The sequence below is a fragment of the Electrona antarctica genome (genome assembly GCF_951216825.1).
Source record: "Electrona antarctica genome assembly, chromosome: 15".
Classification (NCBI taxonomy): Eukaryota; Metazoa; Chordata; class Actinopteri; order Myctophiformes; family Myctophidae; genus Electrona; species Electrona antarctica.
The window spans coordinates 11084662-11105089 of record NC_136796.1 but is presented as its reverse complement, the minus strand read 5'-3'; the positions used below and the strand labels follow the sequence as shown (position 1 = coordinate 11105089).

General features: G+C 41.7%; 1 protein-coding gene and 1 long non-coding RNA gene across 4 annotated transcripts in view; both read right to left on the bottom strand.

Annotated features, from left to right (window-relative positions):
* clptm1l (CLPTM1 like) lies at positions 1-13162 on the bottom strand. 3 transcript variants are annotated; one of them, XR_013791757.1, is made up of 19 exons: positions 12844-13162; positions 12186-12416; positions 11370-11464; positions 11009-11195; positions 10482-10660; positions 9955-10033; positions 9146-9263; positions 8548-8642; positions 7666-7750; positions 6660-6763; positions 5950-6015; positions 5651-5701; positions 4558-4640; positions 4329-4363; positions 3568-3623; positions 3169-3213; positions 2948-3063; positions 2164-2535; positions 1-2023 (listed from the first exon to the last, which is right to left on the bottom strand). XR_013791757.1 is itself a non-coding variant. In XM_079523041.1 (18 exons), the coding sequence occupies exons 2-18, from the start codon at positions 12357-12359 to the stop codon at positions 2448-2450; spliced, it is 1656 nt and encodes a 551-aa protein (XP_079379167.1). In that variant the 5' UTR covers positions 12360-12416; positions 12844-13162; the 3' UTR covers positions 1-2447. The 3 variants fall into 3 exon arrangements, 2 of the variants coding, with proteins under 2 accessions (XP_079379167.1, XP_079379168.1); XM_079523041.1 differs by having other exon boundaries at positions 1-2535; XM_079523042.1 differs by having other exon boundaries at positions 1-2535; positions 12186-12412.
* The window catches only part of LOC306938753, a 101890-nt gene continuing 81462 nt past the window's right edge, over positions 1-20428 (bottom strand). Inside the window, exon 2 of the long non-coding RNA XR_013791758.1 lies at positions 1-1913. This is a non-coding gene — a long non-coding RNA (uncharacterized lncRNA). The remainder of the gene's footprint in view (positions 1914-20428) is intronic.

Sequence of the window (20428 nt, the reverse complement as noted above, 5' to 3'; positions counted from 1 at the left end):
TGCAGACATAACCATTTGACCTTTATTTCATCGTCATCAAAGACATTTTCAGTGAGAAAAAACCCAAACATTTCAAAACAAACAATGTACAGGAGTCCAGATGAACTGAACTACCCCCTCAGGCCAGTTCGTTTTGGCTGCATGTAGTTTAGAACTACACAGGATTATAAACCTTGTTGCAAAACAAAATTACTTCTGTGCAAGTGTAAAAAATAAAATAAAGTCACATGAATCCAGACATAATACTTTCTCTTGTCAAGTATATTAAAAACAGACATCATCAGATATATCCATAATTGAACAAAAGAGAAACATAACTCATCATATTCCAGAGCGTAATTAGAAAACGGCTGAATCAAGGAATCATTCTCACATTTGGCACAAATGTAATCTTGGCCCCCTGGGCGAGAATACTAAAACAGGTAAAACTACAGAACTAGAATGAATATGATCAAGGGACAGTGGTGTACTGTACAATGGTGCATTTCATTGTGTCAACAGTGCAGGAGACAACAACAGCATCTGTAAAGTTCAGACAAATTATTTCTTTGCCATGGGAACGCATCTGTGCTGTTGATCTCATGCACCGTGCCAGTGTTGATTTCAAAGACATTATTAAGCATTTTAAAGGCAAATCTATACAGGGAAAAAGGGGCAGATGCGTCAGTGTCAGTTGAAAATAAGTCATCGTTGTCAAGCGACACTTACTGAAAGAGTCATTGTATAAACTAGCCTCAAGGCAGTCATCTGTTGCTCTAGCTTTTCATACTGTGTAGCAATATTAACATATAACAGTACTGAATATAACATTTATAGTCAAAATGTCCATGCTGCTCTTTAGCCCCCCATTAACTTTGTAGAGACAAAGGACCACTTGCAGTTCTTGGAATGATTGCTCCATGAATTAATTTCCAATGACAAAAAAAAAAGTCATTGATGTTCAGGGTCACAATTTTGGAAAATGGAAATAATTTTGACAATGCATTTTGTAACCGTACGTACACTTTAGTCGAGTGTTCAATGTTGATCTGATAGCGAGCGGACGTGCTTTGTCAGACTAATTCCATCTGCAAACTCAGTGGAAGGAAGCCCCATTTCCCCCAAAATGATCATAATCCTTACTCCTACTTAGATGCTTCTCTTTGATGCATTGAACATCTAATTGTGGAAATAATGACCTGACCAGAGAGGGCCAATATTTTGGCGCTTGGTAGACACTGCTGATATAGTATAATTGGCAATGAGATTTGATTTGATTTTTTCGGGCAGATAAGGCAAGCATTATGGAGACAAACTGGGACTTGTTCCCGTTTCAATTCAGGACTTTTGTTCGTTCCTTTCCAACAATAAATGGGCTTGAGGCTAGATTTTTAAATAAATTGTTAAGTCGTACAGCTGACGTTTCTGATAACTACATGCATGGTAATGTTTGTTCATTAGTAGTAGCAGCCCTACTATCCTTCACTTTCACACTGTTCCCATACAATATTATGGTACATTTATTATGCAGTACATTCAACTAGAAATAAATTACTTCCAAGTTCCAGCTGAAAGTCATGCCACAAAGTCTATGTACAAAATGTACTCTGGTCTGTTTTAAACCACTCAAAATAGATCCAGTTAATATCAGTTCTTTGTTTCCAGGATTTCACGCATTAAGAAATGCATTATTTTACCTAATTTAATACAATTCATTTATTCACTGCTTAATGTAAAAGTGAGATAGTGAGCTGGAGAAAATAAAAAGGTATGGTTTGAGGAGGTACTGTGTGGAGGTATAGATGTTTCAACTGTGAAATATCAATTTAATCAAAGGATAGGCATCTAGTCATTCATCCAATTAGTCCACAGCCATCCAAATCTAGTGTTCTTTTACAGACCACCCTCCAGTAGACGCACATAGACAGAGAGGTCTCCTCATACAGATTCATCTGGGTTAATTTAAATTAGACGGAAACCAGCATTAGCAAACCTACGCTGTGCCCCGTGGCTCACAGATACCGTCCCCATATGAATGACCACCCTAAAGTCTTTGCAATAGTTCTGCGATTCTGACATTTATCACATTTCTTATTTTTTTCTCCACAGTTTTAGCCCATTCATATAATTTTGATGTAACCAGACATGCCAGACGTAGGCAGAGATCTGATTGCCCTCCAGTACTGTCAAAAAGAAGGGGGAAAAAAAGTTTCTACAGTGGCCCCAAAGATGTCAGTATAGAAATGGTCACCTCTTAGATTGAGTCCAGTCCAACACACACACATACTTTCTCATGCTTTTCACAACTGGACATATCTAAAAACATTAATACACCTGGTCCACTCACAGCCAGCTAACTGACCAGATACCCGTGACATTTCTTTTGTAAGTAGGTCTGAATTCTCAGAACAGAATAATAGATGCCAGACCTGACAGGTACATCCCAGACAGACTGAGATCACGATATCCTATTCTTTGTGAGCTTTTCCTTCCTTTGGCTCCTCGTCGTAAGAAACCCCATATTCGTTTACTCTCGTCTTGTCCACGGGATAGAGCCTGAGGAGAGCCAACGGAAGAGACAGAAGGGCAGAGGGAGACAGAGAAAGTAGCCTTTAGTACAGAACTGAAATAACAGCAAGAGTTACATTTCTATTCCGAAAGCCGAGACAGTTTGTCATTTCCGTTCACCAAAATATATTTTAACATATCATTTCCATTTCTGCTAGCTATATAATTATGCTTAGATGATTTTGATTTATATTGAGACAAATTTGTGTGGCTGTAAAGACAAAACTGAAGCAGGGATGAGTCGTCACATCTGCTTTATCACTTGATCAATTTCAGAGCTTCCGTGCTCCAGATTGTATGACAGAAGCATTCAAAAATTGTGGGAGACAACAGTCTGGCTTGCAAGACTACATTGTATGTGTATTATTGGTGTGTGTTGTGTGTGTGTGTGTGTGTGTACCATCTCTGGTAGAGGTAAATGAGAAAGACCACATCGTCTCTGAAACAGGCCAGTCTGTGGGAGGTTGGCATGGTGATGACGAAGGCAAACACGTCGTCGATGAAGGTATTGAATGCCTGTAAATAATCAATAGCACAATCTATCAATAACTCTGTTTACGTGCTCAGGGACAGCCATAAATGAATCATTCCATGAATCGTTAACTAATTATCAGTTATTACCTTATACATAAAGGCCTTCCAGGGCAGGTGGGCTATAGATTTCAGCTGTTGAGGGTTGTAAGCAAACAAGTTAGGAATAGACTGAAAATACCTAATTAAATATACTGCTGCCATAAATAAATAAACAAATACAAATGCTGTATAATTAAAAACAAAAAACGAATTTATAGTAGAAACAAATACCACTTTGGCACAAAGTTGTTTAGCGTTCCTGGCTCCGTCCAGGAGCATCTAACTTACGTGATTTTTAAAACCGACTTTAGATCCCCTTTGAATTCGTGCATCATTTACATACATTCATGTTCACTGTTAACTTGACATCGTTTCAAACAGATCAACAAATATACACAGTAAGGCAATTTAGCTAACTACCAGAAGTCATATATGCCTTGAACTCACCTTGTAGTTGACAAACAGTTGGGGAAGCATGAATAGGAAGCCAAAGGCATACACACCTGGAACAACCAAGAGGAGATAATTATTGACATGAAAATGAATCTGAACGCCGAAATGTATCAGTCAAAATTAACTACTACTAAAGGTTAATAGCTGTATATGTCTTCCCAATTTCAAGTGATATGATTGTTTGCATTTAGAGATAGGGATGGAGCTCTATAACCAATACCCCAAAGATCTGATAACAAGCTTATCGAGTACCCGTTATCAATACGCTTTGGGCATATCAAGTCTGTTATCGAGCATAACGGCCCATGACGTCATGTTTAAACAATCAAGACAGACAAGAGGCGATCAAAAAATAAATCTAATCACCAATGCTGGCACAAACATGTCTGTCTAAAAGTGTATTGATACCTGCCAACCAGCACTGTCCGGGGAAACAAAATGATGCTTTTAAAGTGACGGTACATATATTAACCAGTTAACAGTATCTCTAATATTATTTTATTGGTAAAAAAGGTCAATTGCCTTCCGTCTGTTAGAAAAGTACTGTATTTGTAGGCCCTAGTAAATGATACTGGTTCTGTTCACAATTTATTGTCTCCCGTCTTTCCACAAAATAGAAAATGCTCGATAGTGGGCTCGATAAGAAACCATCTCGATAAGCCGATCGATGAGGTGCTCGTTATCGATAAAGATTAACGAGCTCCATCCCAATTTAGATTCCTTTCACTTTTTAAATGGAGCAGAAAACGGCTTACCATTGACCAAGCTGTTGACCAACCACGAGTACCAACTGAGAGGGAGAGAGAGAGAGAGAGAGAGAGAGTCATTTAAAGTGTGAGTCCCAGAGATGCAGCTGTGAAATTGCATTCACTACTTGGAAGAGTGCAGTCTTTTTCAGCCTCGCAGCATGCCATGTCATTGCACAGCAGTTTGTAGTGTCACACATGCAATGCCATCATTATTATCATCATCATCATCATATACCTCCTGTATCGTAGGTATACAAGTGCATACACAGCCCCTCCAATACACAGTGGGTAGAGTAGATAGGATAGGTACTTCATGGCCTAGAGGGAGACAGAAAGCAAATTGAGTCCCGGCTTGTTCAGAGTCTATCTCTAGGTGACATATACAGTTGGGTGCCACCGATATTGTCCCTTATCATTTGACCCATTTAGGCCTGACCTCAAAATTTTAAAAAAATCCTTCTAAATCCTCCAGTTTTCTGAAATAAATATTTTCACGATTTTTCAAAAATAGCAGACCTACAAGCTCGTAGCGCGCCACTCGGTGGCGCGCTATGAGCTTGTAGATCTGCTATTTTTCAATAGCTAAATTATAACATAATGTTTAAAACACAAAGGGGTTCCCACCCAAAATGGGTTAACTGTCCTTTTGCGCAGATCACGCAAACCTCAGCAAAAAGAAAAGGACAATATCGATGGCCTCCAACTGTATACATTACACAGGCTAAGTAGTTTACACCAAGCCAACAACGCAACACATAGACACCGCTGTGCAACGGAGTAGAACGCTTGTTTTATACTTGGCTTTGAATGAACATTGCACACAGAAAATAGCAGATCTAAAAGCTCACGTCGCAACCAAATCAAATCTTGATTAGGCATAAGCATCACCTTCATTTGTACAGTTTCTCTTATTTGTATAGTATACAGGGTAACAGGTCAGGTCGCCCCAATTCCATCTCGCCCCAGATCTTTTCCGCCGACAGCTCGGTGCGGCGGTTCTTGTATTCTTTATTTTGTTTTACTGAGAATAAGGTTATAAATAAGTTTAGGGTTAGGCATAGTTTTACTGGGGTTAAGTTTAGGAATAGGGTTAGGTTTAGGCATCGTTTTACTGAGGTTGAGGTTAGGAATAAGGTTAGGTTTAACCGTTTAAGCATAATTTACTTAGATTACTTTAGGAATACCAGGCCGGGCTGTACGCCCGGGGCGAGTTGGTAAAGGGGCGAGCAGTCTCGTATTCGTATTGCAGCATACATTTTCTCTTATGTGTAGTATTATACAGTATTGCAGTGTACATTGTGTTCCTGTATACACTGTGCATGTCTCACCAGAGTATCAAACTGCCCCGTTCTCCTCTCCGATTCATCCAACTTCCCAAACTGTTGACATTGGAGGAAAAAGAAAACGGGTCAGATCATCGTAGAGAATATAGGGTTTTATAGGTTACAATTAATTTATTGTGCAGGATTTACAAAAACAACAGCCATAATGGGAGAAATCATGCCTCTCTCTTTTCCCAAATAAAAATTCCAGCATGGACGTTTTTCCATGCCAATTTTCTTTTAAAGTATTACACGTTGTGGTTTTATAAGAAAAGTGTGTATTTTTGTTGGGATTTTGAACCTACCACAAATGTAGGTTTTCCGTCCTTCCAATACAATTGAATCTTTAAGGCCTTCTTCACCTTCCACACCTGGCAGGATCATTCACAAACCACAGAATCACACTCAGATTAACATTAAGGAACCCCCCCCCCCAATAATTTTGATTGTTTTATATCTTTAAAGGACCACTTCACCACTTTTCAACCTATCTTCATATAATAGGTCCTCACTAATAATCATGAAAAAATGGCGCTTTTTTTCCCTACTCGGTCTGTGTCTCATAGGAGGGCTGTGGGCAGTTCAGAAACCGTCTTCCAGTGACATCATCGATGGGGAACTAATAGAAACTGCAGGATTGCTAGTCCTGAAAAGTTGCAATGCGAAAATGGAAGCCATCGTTCTCACGATAATGAAAATCTAAACATTTTTGTAAAAAAAATCTTGTTTCAAAAATAATCTGCCTAATGATGATGTCACTGGAAGACGGTTTCTAAACTGCCCACAGCCCTCCTATGAGACACAGACCGAGTAGAAAAAAATCGTGCCATTTTATCATGATTATTAGTGAGGACCTATTATATGAAGATAGGTTGAAAAGTGGTGAAGTGGTCCTTTAAGTAGCATCAAATGAAGGAAATGCATTTTATTTATTTTCCAAGAAATGTATGCATTCCAGAACCCCACCCCCCACCATAGTATGCCATTATCTTGGAGTGTGTGTGTGTGTATTTACTTCAATGATGGAGCCAACGCCAGCAGGGATAAGGACTAGTAGGCTGGTCTGCTCATCCAACAAGTAAAAAAATATCACTATGGTACTGAAACATCGCCACAAGACTGCATCAGCGTGAGAGAGAAGAGAGAACATTAAAGGTCATGTCATAACTGTGAGCCTACTGACATAGCAGAAGTGTGAGCATGGAATATGATATTGAATAAATTCAGTCCTAACTGGAACACACGGTAGCCATGGGGAAGTGTGTGTAACTATGCACTATGAAAGTAGGTCTATGCTGATAACCCATTTTGGGCGGGAACCCCTTTTGGTGTTTCAAGCATTCTGTTATACTTTAGCTATTGAAAAATAGCAGATCTACAAGCTCATAGCGCGCCACCGAGTGGCGCGCTATGAACTTGTAGGTCTGCTATTTTTGAAAAATCGTAAAAATGCGGCACAAATCTTTGAATAGGTATATATTCTTTCAGAGCGAACGTTTTTTTTATTCCGACGTCAGGCCTAAATGGGTTAAAGAACAGAAATGCTCTGTGGGAAAACGGTACCCTCAGAGTGACTAATATTATTATTCCAGAGTAGTAAGATATGTTATGTAACGCACATCCTCCATTGGTGCTGAGCCAAAACTGTAAAAGACGGTCAACATAAAAAGAAGCTGGGGCTCACAACTCACTTTTAGACGCTCCAAACTTTTATTCAGCGACAGGCAGGCAGAAAAAAGAAATTGCGAGCCCCAGCTTCTTTTTAATAATATTATTCCCCCATTAAAGATCACACATGTGTGATCTTATCATCGTACATCATCCATTCATTGTCAATGGGAACTTAATCTGTGTAGGACAAAAATACCGATTTGCTCATCTACATATTACATAAATTCTCCATTCATTGACAATGGGAACTTAATCTGTGTAGGACAAAAATACTGATTTGCTCATCTACACATGACGTAAATTCTCCATTCATCGTCAATGGCATTTAATGTTTGTTAGGACAAACCCACCTGCTTTGCTGGACATTCCCACCATGCTTTTCTTCTGCTTCCAAAAGCTGATGTCATTTTTAAAAGCCAGGAAATCAAAGAGGAGCTAAATAAAAAGTATGAAAAGAGGGGGAGAGGTAGGCAGTTAAGTTAAGATAGTAATTACAAGTGACTATTTCACAGCAATGGTTAATTTCTAGGAGCATGTGAGCATGTGTGTACTGTACATGAAGATACGTTTTAGTCAAAATGTGAATACACCACAAAATAATACATTCAGTAATGTTTATTTTTCCTTGATCTGCCGTTTGAAATCTCTTACTGATTCCACTCACATGAAAGGCAGCCAAAAAGAGGGCAGAAGTGAGTGGAAGTTAGACCGAGTGATGCTTCTGCAGGGCGATTAATCACAATAAGTTCTGGTTTTTAAGGCGTGAGCTAAAAATAACCGATTTATCTCTGCAACGATTATTTGTATTCAATTTGAGCTTGTTTCTAGTCACGTCTGCTCTCCTGCAGTCCAACCTTGACAAGTTAACCACATAAACCCTCTATACCTAGGAAACTAATGCTTAGTGGACTAGGGTACTAATGTTTAGTTGACTAGGGCCAGATGGATCTGTACTTCGCGCATTTCTTTCTCTCTACACCAAATCTGTTTTCGGTGAATGTTTTCCCCTTCCCAGAATGAGGATGCTAGGATTCAGGTGGTTAACCCATTTTGGGCGGGAACCCCTTTTAGTGTTAGCATCATGTCATGCTTTAGCTATTGAAAAATAGCAGATCTACAAGCTCATAGTGCGCCACCGAGTGAACCACAGACATAGAAACATAGATTTTTCAGAAAACTGTCAGGATTTAGAAGACAATTTTAGAATCTGATCTCAGGTAAGTTCAACTCACATGGAAGGCTGCGACGAAGAACGTTAGAGCCAGGAAGTAGAGATTGGTGTCCACAAAGATTCCTTTAATCTCATCTGCATCTTTCTCTGTGAAACCTGAAATGATTGACATACGTATAGTTGTACACAGGTGGACATACAACAGAGTGACATACTGTACGTGTACCCCACAGTGAAGACATCTAGTAAGTCCCATTGTTGTATTGTGCTTTCTGCTTTGGCAATGTAAACGTATGTTTTCTCATGCCAATAAAGCCCTTTGAATTGAAGTCCCAGAAGTGCTTTAGAAAAATGTCCATCTATTAGTAGTAGATCTGTAGCCTGGAATACAGACAGATTTTCTCCGTTCAGCTGACTCCAACCCCTTCACACTTTTTTGCCCTCACCCCACCCTTCCATACTGTAGCCCAGTTCCTGCATCCTTCATAACAGCATCATATAATTAAACTTGCCCAGCAAAAAAATACATGGCACCACACAGGCAAATGTGTGGGAATCTAGGAATAGCCTCGCTGTATGTGCACTTGTCTGCGTGTCTATGTATGTGCTTCTCCACAGGGTATGTCCTTGCGTTCATGTAGTCCATGTCTCTCTCGTACCAAACTGTTGCAGCGAGAAGACTGCATCTTGCATGTGTATCCAGAATCGTAGTCTGCCCAGAGAGATGGCGTCGTAGGAGATGGTTAGAGGAAGCTCCACAGTGGTGCCGTTGATCTCCTAGAGACAGATTAATACAAGAAAAAGTAGGCAACTAATCCAATTGAATGACTAATCAACAAATTATCTAAACCTAATTTAAAACAATTACTTTCACTATGATGCTGCACTCACTAACAGAGACAAATCAATAGGCTAAAATGTTAACAGAAGCCAGCGACTTGAAACTACAAACTGATGCCCTACACTTGTCACTGAGTGCCTCAACTTTATTTCAGCACTCCAATGACGCAGTGAAGCATCAAACATGTTTTTCCACTCTAATCTCACCCCACAACTCTTGCTCTGTTCCATCAAAGTTATACAAATAAATTATTTCTTGCCGCTCCGCAACCAGTTCCCTGTGCCACTTGTCATTTGGCAACCTTTTTCATTTATGCAGCCTGACTGTGGCTTGAGCAACACTGCAGCACACTGGGCTATTTTGTAGCTTTTATTGCTGCCAGTGCAGTATCCAAGTAGTCCAAACTATTACAGTGACATGCATTATTAGATCCATACTCTTAATGGTTCCATACTTAAAATACTTATGCCATGACAAAAGGTTTTTGTTCATTTAGGAATGGCCCGATCTGAACCTCTTAAGATTAAAGATTTCTTTATAGCCAAGTTAAGCCAACTGTTTGATTCAGTAGCTCAATCAGTTCTAGTAATCACATACAATGTCCAAGGATTAAAGTTGAGGACTTACTATTAGGTCCTTGACTCGGTTGCTGAGCTCATCCACAAACAGCAGAGGTAGATACACCATCTTTCTACCATTCTGAAACCTAACACACACACACACACACACACACACACACACACACACACGCACACACACAAATCATTTACTTGACTTTTCCACATTCATTTTCAAAAGCAGATAGCTGGTTTGAGAATGAGAATATAGATATACAATGCTGTCACTTACTTAACTTATGAAAAAGCTTCATCGGTCATCTGTACTGACTTCATGGTATCAATATCTTGCCATGTTAAATTTTTTTACATCTATAAAAGCTCTGTGTCACACTTGAACTTGGCTTGTGTATCGTTTAGGATCCATGGAAATTTATGATGGAAACTGCACTCTGACAATGGGTACAATGTTACCTAGATTTCAAATAAAAATAATTGAATGTCTTGAACATAGACTAGAATAGTTAAATCACTCTGTGGGTAACCTGCCTATATACCTTACATTTTAAGACGTGTGTGTACAATGCGGTATCTTACACTCTGAGGTATCTGTGTACGTCGCTGGGCATGGATTCTCTATCAAACACGAAGTGGTCACTGACTATGTTGAGTGTCAGGCGCGTTCGCCAGTGGGAGACTGGGTGGTCCGACGGGGAAGCCCCCCCTGTAGCCGGTTTGCCTTGACGATCCTTTTTCCCCTCGGGTTCTTTCTGATCCTTCAGAGATGGACACATGCACATTTTAGCAGTCAGGTTTAGTACCGTGTTACCAAACTTTAATTATGAGCTTTTTTCCCCCCCAACAGACTATAGATGGAACAATGGACGATTAACGATTATTCTATGTATTACTCTTTGGGTTAATCAAATTGAGAAGTGCATAAAAAAATAAATATTGCGAATCATTTTTGCCGCCCAGTTGGACTTAAATTATTATTTTTTAATGAAAAATAGAAATAAAAGAATTAATTGAAATAATAGATATTTCTATAAAAAGTAATAATACATTTACTGTTTCACCCCTGCCATGGAGTGAATATGTTAACGTATCATTACTACTATTACCTGTGTCTCTTCTCCAGCTATCAGAGAGACTTCTTGTAGCTTAGGGACCATGTATGTAGTGAGCTGAGCCACCAGATGGACCTGTCTTGGATCATGCCATGGAGTGGCGCCAGCTTGATGGACAAATATTAATGCATACAGAGTGCCATTGTTGCGCGTCTTCTTTGGGAGAGACACGTTGACAATCCTGTGAGGGGGTGCATAGAGGGACAGGCACACAGAGGATGGGGAAGCAAAAAGGTCCATTATCTCTAGGGTACTATAGGCACAGCAAAGGGCAAGTTTTAACACATTCAACATTTTGCCTATTATGACAAGTGAGTAAAATAACAACTGGACAAACATGGCGAGTCCCACCCACCGCTCAAATTGGTTGTTGACGTCAAAGTTCTCCTCTTTGTGAAGCAGAGTGTGCCCTCCATCAGCGTTAGGACGCGTCGCACTGTAGATACTCAGCTAGAAGGAAGAGAAGGCAAAATGATATCAGACTGGATCTCCAACTGGACTCTGGCAGGCAGAGCAAACAGAGAACCCGAACCCACTATCCAACCAGCCAAGCAGTGAACCTGATACCAGGCTGTCTACCATCCAGTTAGACAGACCATATACTGTAGACAGTAGACACCATGGATAAAAGCTAAATAACATCACGACCCAAAGATTTTGTCAAGTCCTAATGTGCGATGTGTGAAACAGTGAAAGGACTCCGCATACCAGCCGTTTCTTAAAAAAATTACACAATATGTAAAATGATGATGTTTTAATGATATTGTTCCTGCTGTTTTACATACTGCCAACCAGGTGAAGACTGAAGACATCACAGATTGAGGCTTTAACCTTTGCTTTTATGAAATACCCGAGACGGCGAGACCATTAGGGTTTTATGGAAGATCTTCTGAACATAATGTTAAGTTTGATCACTTCAAATGCTTTAATCTTAAAATAATAACCAGGAATTGCCTTATCTACATACAAGCGCTGCCGCGCATCGAGAGCTTGTAGATAGGCCATTTTCAATGCGCAACATGTTCAGAAGACATGCTGGATTGGAAATCAGTCGGGTAGACAGAATATTAATCTATGAGACGCTGACAGAAAGACTGACTGAATGACCATCACTTTACTATTGTATCCCACCACCACTCCACCCAATCCCACCCCAATCTGTTGCACCAACCTGCAGTTTAGGTTTCCCTGCCAAGAACGGCGTGATGCAGTTGTCTCCCATGGGGGTGTCGCAGGGTTTCGTGTACACGATCCCATACATCACCCAGCAGGTGTGTAGCACATACACCGCAAACACCCCTACGATCAGGGTTGTGAACGATGTTTTGTGGAACAGGTGGAACATTTTGGCTGGGTCGTCGTGTCGTTTCCTGTCGGCTAGGTGAGGGGCAGAGCCATCTGTCTGGAGAGAAAAGGTAGTAGATTATAAAGTGCATATTCTTAGGTGCAACTGGTAGTGAAGAGGAACCAGGAGTCGGACACTTTTACAAATCCTTAATGTTCATTTATCCATTTGTAACTCTTGAGAGAGGGCACAGCCACACATACTGGTCCATTTGGTTACACTAATACACTTGTACATGATTCTCAGAGATGAACAATATTATCATCAGAATCTTAGTCTTCAATCAATGCACATAATGTACAATGTGAGGGAATGCAATGCTGCATGCTTTAGCTCCAGCCTCGCTGCGTTGGTCTACTGTAATTTACAGCGTGTGTAATAATTCCCCCTGATGACGACGCTATGTAAAATCGTCCGTGTGAACGTATAACATAATGTATAAACATAATTACTAAAATGCAATGTGTATATAAACGTGTCGTACCTGGGGGCAAAGCTGTCAAGCTGTCAGTAGTACACTCACAGCTGTCTGATTGGCTGGCTGTTCGCCCACAGATCTCGCCCGCTGTCGTTCATAACAACATCGTCGTGTCGCTCAAATTGTCAGAGAAGGGCATTTGCTTGGTATTTGATCGTGACTTTCTTTATTTCCGCGGAGCAACAGAATAATCATCCAGAATGTTCACCTCAAAGCGTGAGGTAGCTCTGCTACTACTACTACAGCAAAAACCCCAAAACATTTCCGCCATTCACTTCCTGGTTGATTCATTTGGACGAGATTTGGATGCATTCTCTCGCGAGACTCTCAGCTCGGCGGCATCCTCGTATCTTTTAGTTTAGTTTTTAGTTTTATGCGCACAATTAAAAAAGAAAAAAACAGTACAAAAGGGTAACATCATTAAAAATAGCTAAATAAGGGCAGGTGAGAAAAGAAACGCATAAAGAGCTTATACTTGGCTCACCTAAGCTCATAAACAAATATTAAATTAGACAAATTAAGTTGAAAGAGATCTGCTTGCATCTTTCTCCATCGCATCATCTTCCTTCCTCGAGGCTCGCTCGAAAGAGCTTATTTTCTACAACGTTTGACTTGAGGTGAGGGTCAATTTTTAATACGTATAGTAAAGTAGGCCTATTCATGAAATGAATGCATAAAGTTTGATATAGAAACAGTTTGTTTATATATCTCCGTTTCCGTTTGGAACCTCATTGGGTTTGTTTGTTTGACAAATTACAGGTAAAACGTTTGCCACACGCAGCTGTGGACTAATTATTAGCGTCACTGGACTCCTTTGAAGACGGAACCAGTCGTCATGGTGAGTTCAGAATATCAATAAATAACACACTGACTGGTGTGGGGACAGATTAAAGAGGCAGAGGACAAAATTGTATATATTCAAATTCTGAGGCACACTGTCTGGGCCTGGCTCAGCCTCGCTGACTGCTGTGGGTGGGTGCGGTATCATCTGCTGTGTGGCCCCAGTGGTTCATTTTGATAGATATCATAGCAGATACAGTGTCAGTATAGGTGGTACCAGAGAACCCCAAAAGAGAAGATATATGTTCATGTTTTCCAAAAATGATTGTACATATATCTACCGGTATCTATATATCTATAAAGGCACCAAGTCTCTGTATGTGTGTAATCCACGTAACTCGAGAACCGTTCATCCCCAGCGTCCCCACCGCCACCGACTTCAGATTCGACACGCGTGTTCCACACCACCACAGGGGGTGCAGTGCCCGGTGTTGAGTTGGTCGGACCCACGGTTGTCCAGAACCACCCCAAAAAGGCCTCTGCCCGGGCTCTGGACAGGGCCCCTGCCCAGGGTCCATATATGGAGCTGGGCTGTTCTGACATCACACCACTCCATATTTGGGCATGCCTGACACAGAACTCCATAAGATGGCCTCGGATATATTCCTCAGCCTAGTAGGAAAGTCTGTGAAAGATTTTTGGACAGAATCTGGAGGAATAATATCAAAAGATTTGTTTTTCAAAAGTCTGCCTCCTGGTGGCACTATAACAGGCCGTTCTGGAAAATTTGGGGCAGAGGTTCATCGTTGGAATCCAGGGAGTGTGTGTGTAAAATTTGGCATCGACCGGGTTAATGGTGCCGGAGATTAGCTGTACACAGACAGACGGGCGGACGGACGGACGGAGTGCAAAACATACTCTCTCCCCATGCCTTTGGCCTGGTGGAGACAATAACTGGCTGGAGCATGCATTTCCGGTTGTGCAGAACCAGCACAAAAGCCTCTCCCCGGGCTCTGGACCTGATCACCCCTATATCTCCATATATGGATCTGGCCTGTTCTGACATCACAACACGGGCACCGCTCTAGTTTCTCAAAATGATGAGTTCTTTATTTATTTTTCTTGGGTGGTTAAACTGATTTTAATGCTGTATTAACTAACTAATTTAGCTGAGGACCCGCTGGAGATCTGTCAAGGACCCCTGGGGGTTTGCTGTCAGTCGGATGGTCCAGCCTGCTTGATTCCTCCAGACTGGCATCTAATGTGCGAGACTGCGAGTGGAGGATTTGTTTTGCTTTATAGGCCCTTAAGTAGGTATGGTTTAAATAAAGTAGGCCTATTATCTGAGTGTTATGTTGTAGGTATGGATGGATCTGTTATTTTCAAAAAAAGTATTAAAGAGCTTGTTCTACTGCTATGCCATCATAAGTGGAATGCCCTACCAACAGACATCAAAAAGTCCCTCGCCGACCTCACGTTGGGTGACCACTCGGTGGGGCGGTTCTTGTATTTGTTTTACTGAGAATAAGGTTAGAAATAAGTTTAGGGTTAGGCATAGTTTTACTGAGGTTAAGCTTAGGAATATGGTTCGGTTTTGGCACCGTGTTACTGAGATAACACAGAATAATAATATGGAATACGATTAGGCCAAACAAAGCCAGCCAGTGGCATCTCGAGTCCGACGCACGGATACTTTCACCACCGACACGCGTTCGAAATCACTACTATTACCGCTACTTACTTACTACCAGAGACTAGGCTACTAACTACTATACCACCACTACTGCTGTTACTATTACTACCGCTAAATATTAGCTATTATTACTTCTATCGCTTTCAACTCCAAACAACAACAACACAAGAAACTTTCAGCTTCCTGGGTGCCTGGGGCTGCCTGTCTGTCTGTCGCGCAATGCACTGTGGGTAATGTAGGAAATGAGCGCACCGTTCCTCGGCTCGTTACATGAGCCGTTGTCAGCCACTATATCGCCAAATGAAAATATTTATATTTTTTTCATGAACCGATATCATACTAAAGCATGACAAATGCCATGTTATAGTGGCGAACTGATCCTTTAACCGTTTAGGCATACGGTGTACTGAGGTTACGTTTATAGGAATACCAGGCAGAGCAGTTGCGTCGGCTGTTTGGCCATGGATGACTGTGTTTTGAGGCGGGCGTTCTGGTATTCATCCGGACATACAAGGTTTCCGCCCGACAGCGACGACATCACGAGTTGAATTCTAAACTAAGGATGTTGCAACAGGGCCCGGCGTCTACTTCACATCCACTAACCAGCAGCTGCATGCCTTTTATTCTCCAGTAATATATTTCAAAATCAATCTGTTCTCAGGTTCAGATAGCTGTAGGCTACAGGATCCTCTCCTTTGCTCACTGTGCCTCCTGCTGAGAGGAAAGTCTGTCCATGGAATTGCACTTTATTTTTCAGAACAATGGTTCTCAAACTTGAGGGTATTACCTTGATCCCACTGGAGGGGTAGATTTAGAGTGGCTTATCAGTGAAAAATGCAATATACAATTACTGTACACATGTGTAAATAAGATGTTGAAGTGTGTACATTTGTGTAAAATAAATTGAACATTTTCAATCAATCACAAAGTCTACAAATATGTTATTTGTAGCCTTTATGATTGATTAAACATTTTAAAACGTTTTTGTTACATCTGCATTGTATACTTATCTACCTCTAGAACAGTATATTGAAATAATTATCATATAATAATGTCAACAACAACAAGAAAAAAGCACACTATAAAAACATTCCCTTTGGGCCCCTCTGGACGAACTGGAGCCTATAATGACATGCCCAAAATAGCATTTCAATAATCGATTAAATTCATTAGTTTAATAACTGTTGTAGCCTCTTAGGCTGGTGTTGAGAAACACTGATAAACAATCCTGTCTGTATTCCAGGACGCTGCTTGCTTGGTGTCTGCATTGAACGTAATTATATTGAACTGCACCACAGTAAATTGAAAAGTGGGACCTGAATCTGAATATATGATTAAGTGAAGGGCAACAGTTCCCCCTGATGCACAAGGCAATCATGTATCTGATGTGTTTGGCACATTAACTAATACAAGCTTAGTCCGAGTGCCCTGACTCCAGAGAACCTGAGTTTACTGCAAATATTTACGAGCTACGTCTATGATTTATGTGCACATACTTACAGAAAATTGGTTTTGGTGTTATTGCGTCAAAGTTCTTGATGTGTATGTGATGGACAACAAGCCTTAAACTGGAAAGAATTTAGATTAATTTTTATTTCAGTTGCTTTTCTGGACAGTTGTAAAAATGGATTTCAATCTCCTGCGACAGGATATTAAAGACTCATACTTGTAGAAGTATGAAATTGTTTACATCAGCTATAAGCCAGGGGTTGACATTGGAGCACTTAACCACTTGATGGCACACTTGCTCCATCTACAGAAGCTGGCAGAATCAATGGCATCATTAACCATTACGAATCTTCCCAGTTCTCTCTCTCTCTCTCTCTCTCTCTCTCTCTCTCTCTCTCTCTCTCTCTCTTTCACACTCTCCATCTCACGCTCTCTGTTTTTCTCCATGTCTGTCCTTCCTTGCTACTCTTTGATGATCCATAATCACCACTCTGTGTTTCCACCAGCATCCATCACTCTTTATGGAGTTTCGCAGTCAGGGGCAGAGGGAAGAGGAATCCAGGAGGGGGAAAGACAGCCTTCCAGTCAGGGGCAGAGGGAAGAGGAATCCAGGAGGGGGAAAGACAGCCTTCCAGTCAGGGGCAGAGGGAAGAGGAATCCAAGAGGGGGAAAGACAGCCTTCCAGTCAGGGGCAGAGGGAAGAGGAATCCAGGAGGGGGAAAGACAGCCTTCCAGTCAGGGGCAGAGGGAAGAGGAATCCAGGAGGGGGAAAGACAGCCTTCCAGTCAGGGGCAGAGGGAAGAGGAATCCAAGAGGGGGAAAGACAGCCTTCCAGTCAGGGGCAGAGGGGAAGAGGAATCCAAGAGGGGGAAAGACAGCCTTCCAGTCAGGGGCAGAGGGGAAGAGGAATCCAAGAGGGGGAAAGACAGCCTTCCAGTCAGGGGCAGAGGGGAAGAGGAATCCAGGAGGGGGAAAGACAGCCTTCCAGTCAGGGGCAGAGGGGAAGAGGAATCCAAGAGGGGGAAAGACAGCCTTCCAGTCAGGGGCAGAGGGGAAGAGGAATCCAAGAGGGGGAAAGACAGCCTTCCAGTCAGGGGCAGAGGGAAGAGGAATCCAAGAGGGGGAAAGACAGCCTTCCAGTCAGGGGCAGAGGGAAGAGGAATCCAAGAGGGGGAAAGACAGCCTTCCAGTCAGGGGTAGAGAGAAGGCTACTCAGCACTCCATTTCCAAATGACCTCCCACAGAGAGAGACAATGCGTCCCCGCGGTCACATTCTCAAAACCGTTCTGGGAGTTTAGAAACCACACAGCAAAAAACCATGCGTGCCAACTTGACTCAGCATTCAGCAAGTGTGAAAATGTTTTTTGAGTTAAATCACATAACACATGATTTGATTTCTCATGATTTCACTGTGCTGCTTTCCTTTTGGTCCCTGGACATGCCTGTGTGATAAATACCACTCCTAGATTCTGGTGGGCTCTATACTTAGTATTTCTCTCTACACGTCAAAATCTCTTCAATGAAAATAGATGATCTAAAGCTCACAACATAATGAAGGCTCAGTTATTGAGCCTGTAGGTCTGCTTTGTTGTCGCTAAATATGCCCCAGAATAGGGACACTAGGGTTCATGTGGTTCAACCCCTAGCGCCCCCCCACACCCCCCCATCGCCGTTCATATCATGTCAAGTGTGGATATACTGGCAGCCCGCATGCAATTATAATCTAGGTCTGGACATGAAGATGGCATGTAGAGGGGATTAGTTTGAGAGAGGATGACAATCATGAAATGGAACAACGTCATCATGAGAGCAACAATCAAGTCAGGTTCCTCTTATAATGCAGTATATAGTAGTCGTCAGAGGCAGAAACACATCTCCATATTTCAACTTTTTAATGTTTTTTTTGTAAATGAATGCCCTACTTCATCATACAAGAGTGTCGCACAAAAGTAAGATCGGCTATTTTTACGCGTGCGTTTTTTAAAATAGGACTGGACCTAAATTCAACGCACGCGTTTAGGGTAAACGCGCACGTTTTGTGCGCTAAAAAGCGTGGCCGTGAGTTTCCTCACGGAGGGGAAGTAATGTATCGCCACCTTTACCCACATGAACGCTATAGAAACCCTGTATGTGGGGCAAGTCATAATAGGCCAACATTTGGCAAAAACTGCAGATCTACAATACAAATCTAAAAACAAAGATCTATCTCTCCATGGAAACAAGTTTATGCCACTGCATATCAAAGGTTCCTCCTCAATAGAGGATCAGGTGTCCAGTGTCCAGGATGGACCTTGATCTATCTCACAAGGTGTTTTTGTTCACACAAAATATCTTCCTACACACAAAACAGTCATTCACAAGTTTGTGTGTCTGTATTCTCCTGCAGAGTCCCAGGCACCAGCCTAAGGATTGGTACGTGATGATATATGCCCCCATCATACGGAAGCTCTTCTGCCGACTGCCCATACAGGTCAGTCAGTGAACATGACTTACAGCAGTTTTATTTCAGACTGCAGCAGAAAGCTCTGCTGTGCTTGAACGTCATAAATGCTTGGGAAAATGTAGGTGTTGGGCGGCTGTGGCTCAGGAGGTAGAGCAGGTCGTCCAATGATGGCTGTGGCTTTTGCAGAAAATACCCGAAACTATACCGGTATATATTTTTCTGCGAAAGCCTTCCCCACAATAAGGATGCTGGGGTGTAAGTGGTTAATGCCGTTTCTTGTAGTGACGGTACTGACCAACACTGGTCTCTATTGTCTTCCTTCTGCACACTGTCCTACACATTCAGTGTCATCCTCTCTCCATCTTTCTCTCTTACTTTCACAGCATTAAGACGCTTGCAATTTGGCATTGTTTGGGATGTGTTCTGTTGTCACGTGTCTCTCTGCGATTGGGTAGTTCGGGTGCATCCAGCCAGAGGCTAGAGGGTAGTGGTACACTTTTCCCATAGTCTAGAGCGAAACACGCACGCGCGGCAGAGAGAGGGAAGGAAGAGCGTAGAGACAGACCATGAACAATTGGTAATCCCATGTGAAACTACTCTTCATGGCTGTAGGTAGAAAGTTAACTGCACTTTTATTATTATGAGTGCATGCCTCCTGGTGGAGATTTGCTCTATGCTGAGCACAATTGCCTTTCTAGTTGTTCATTTGAAGGATTGGTGGGAAGAAAATAACCTGCTTCATTTAAATGTTAATTCCTACTTTAATGGAAATGTCACTACATTTACAAGAGGATGATTGAATGTTGAATCTGCTCCTTGCGGCTCACAGTTCAGACATAGACATTTACCCTGTTATTCTTCATCGTTTCATGCCAGCTGATTGAGGTATATGTTTGTGTATACAGTATATATCAAAGGCTAGTTTAGGTAAAAAGCAAACACTGTATAGGCCTTTTACTGGAGGTCCCAGCCCCTAAAATGACCCCAGGAGGAAGTGTTGACCTTTACTGAATTGCTTCAGTTTGAGTTCATTTGAGCACCTAAATTCAGATTTGGGCACCGTAGCATGTGGTTTTTAAGTGGTGGGCCTCGGGTCATCCTAGGGGCTAGAACAGGGGTGCCCACACATTTATGACGTGAGATCTACTTTAAAAATGACCAGCTCAACAAGATCTACCCACTGAAAAGTGTACCATTGCTGAAAATAGTTTAAATATATAATGTAC

Excerpts from the sequence above, each read along its gene's own strand:
- clptm1l (XM_079523041.1), bottom strand. The coding sequence starts at position 12,359 with ATGTTCCACCTGTTCCACAAAACATCGTTCACAACCCTGATCGTAGGG. Across the intron at positions 10,661-11,008 it reads TAGCTGGAGAAGAGACACAG|GATCAGAAAGAACCCGAGGG; the intron begins GTAATAGTAGTA and ends CCATCTCTGAAG. Across the intron at positions 9,264-9,954 it reads ACCGAGTCAAGGACCTAATA|GAGATCAACGGCACCACTGT; the intron begins GTAAGTCCTCAA and ends ATCTGTCTCTAG.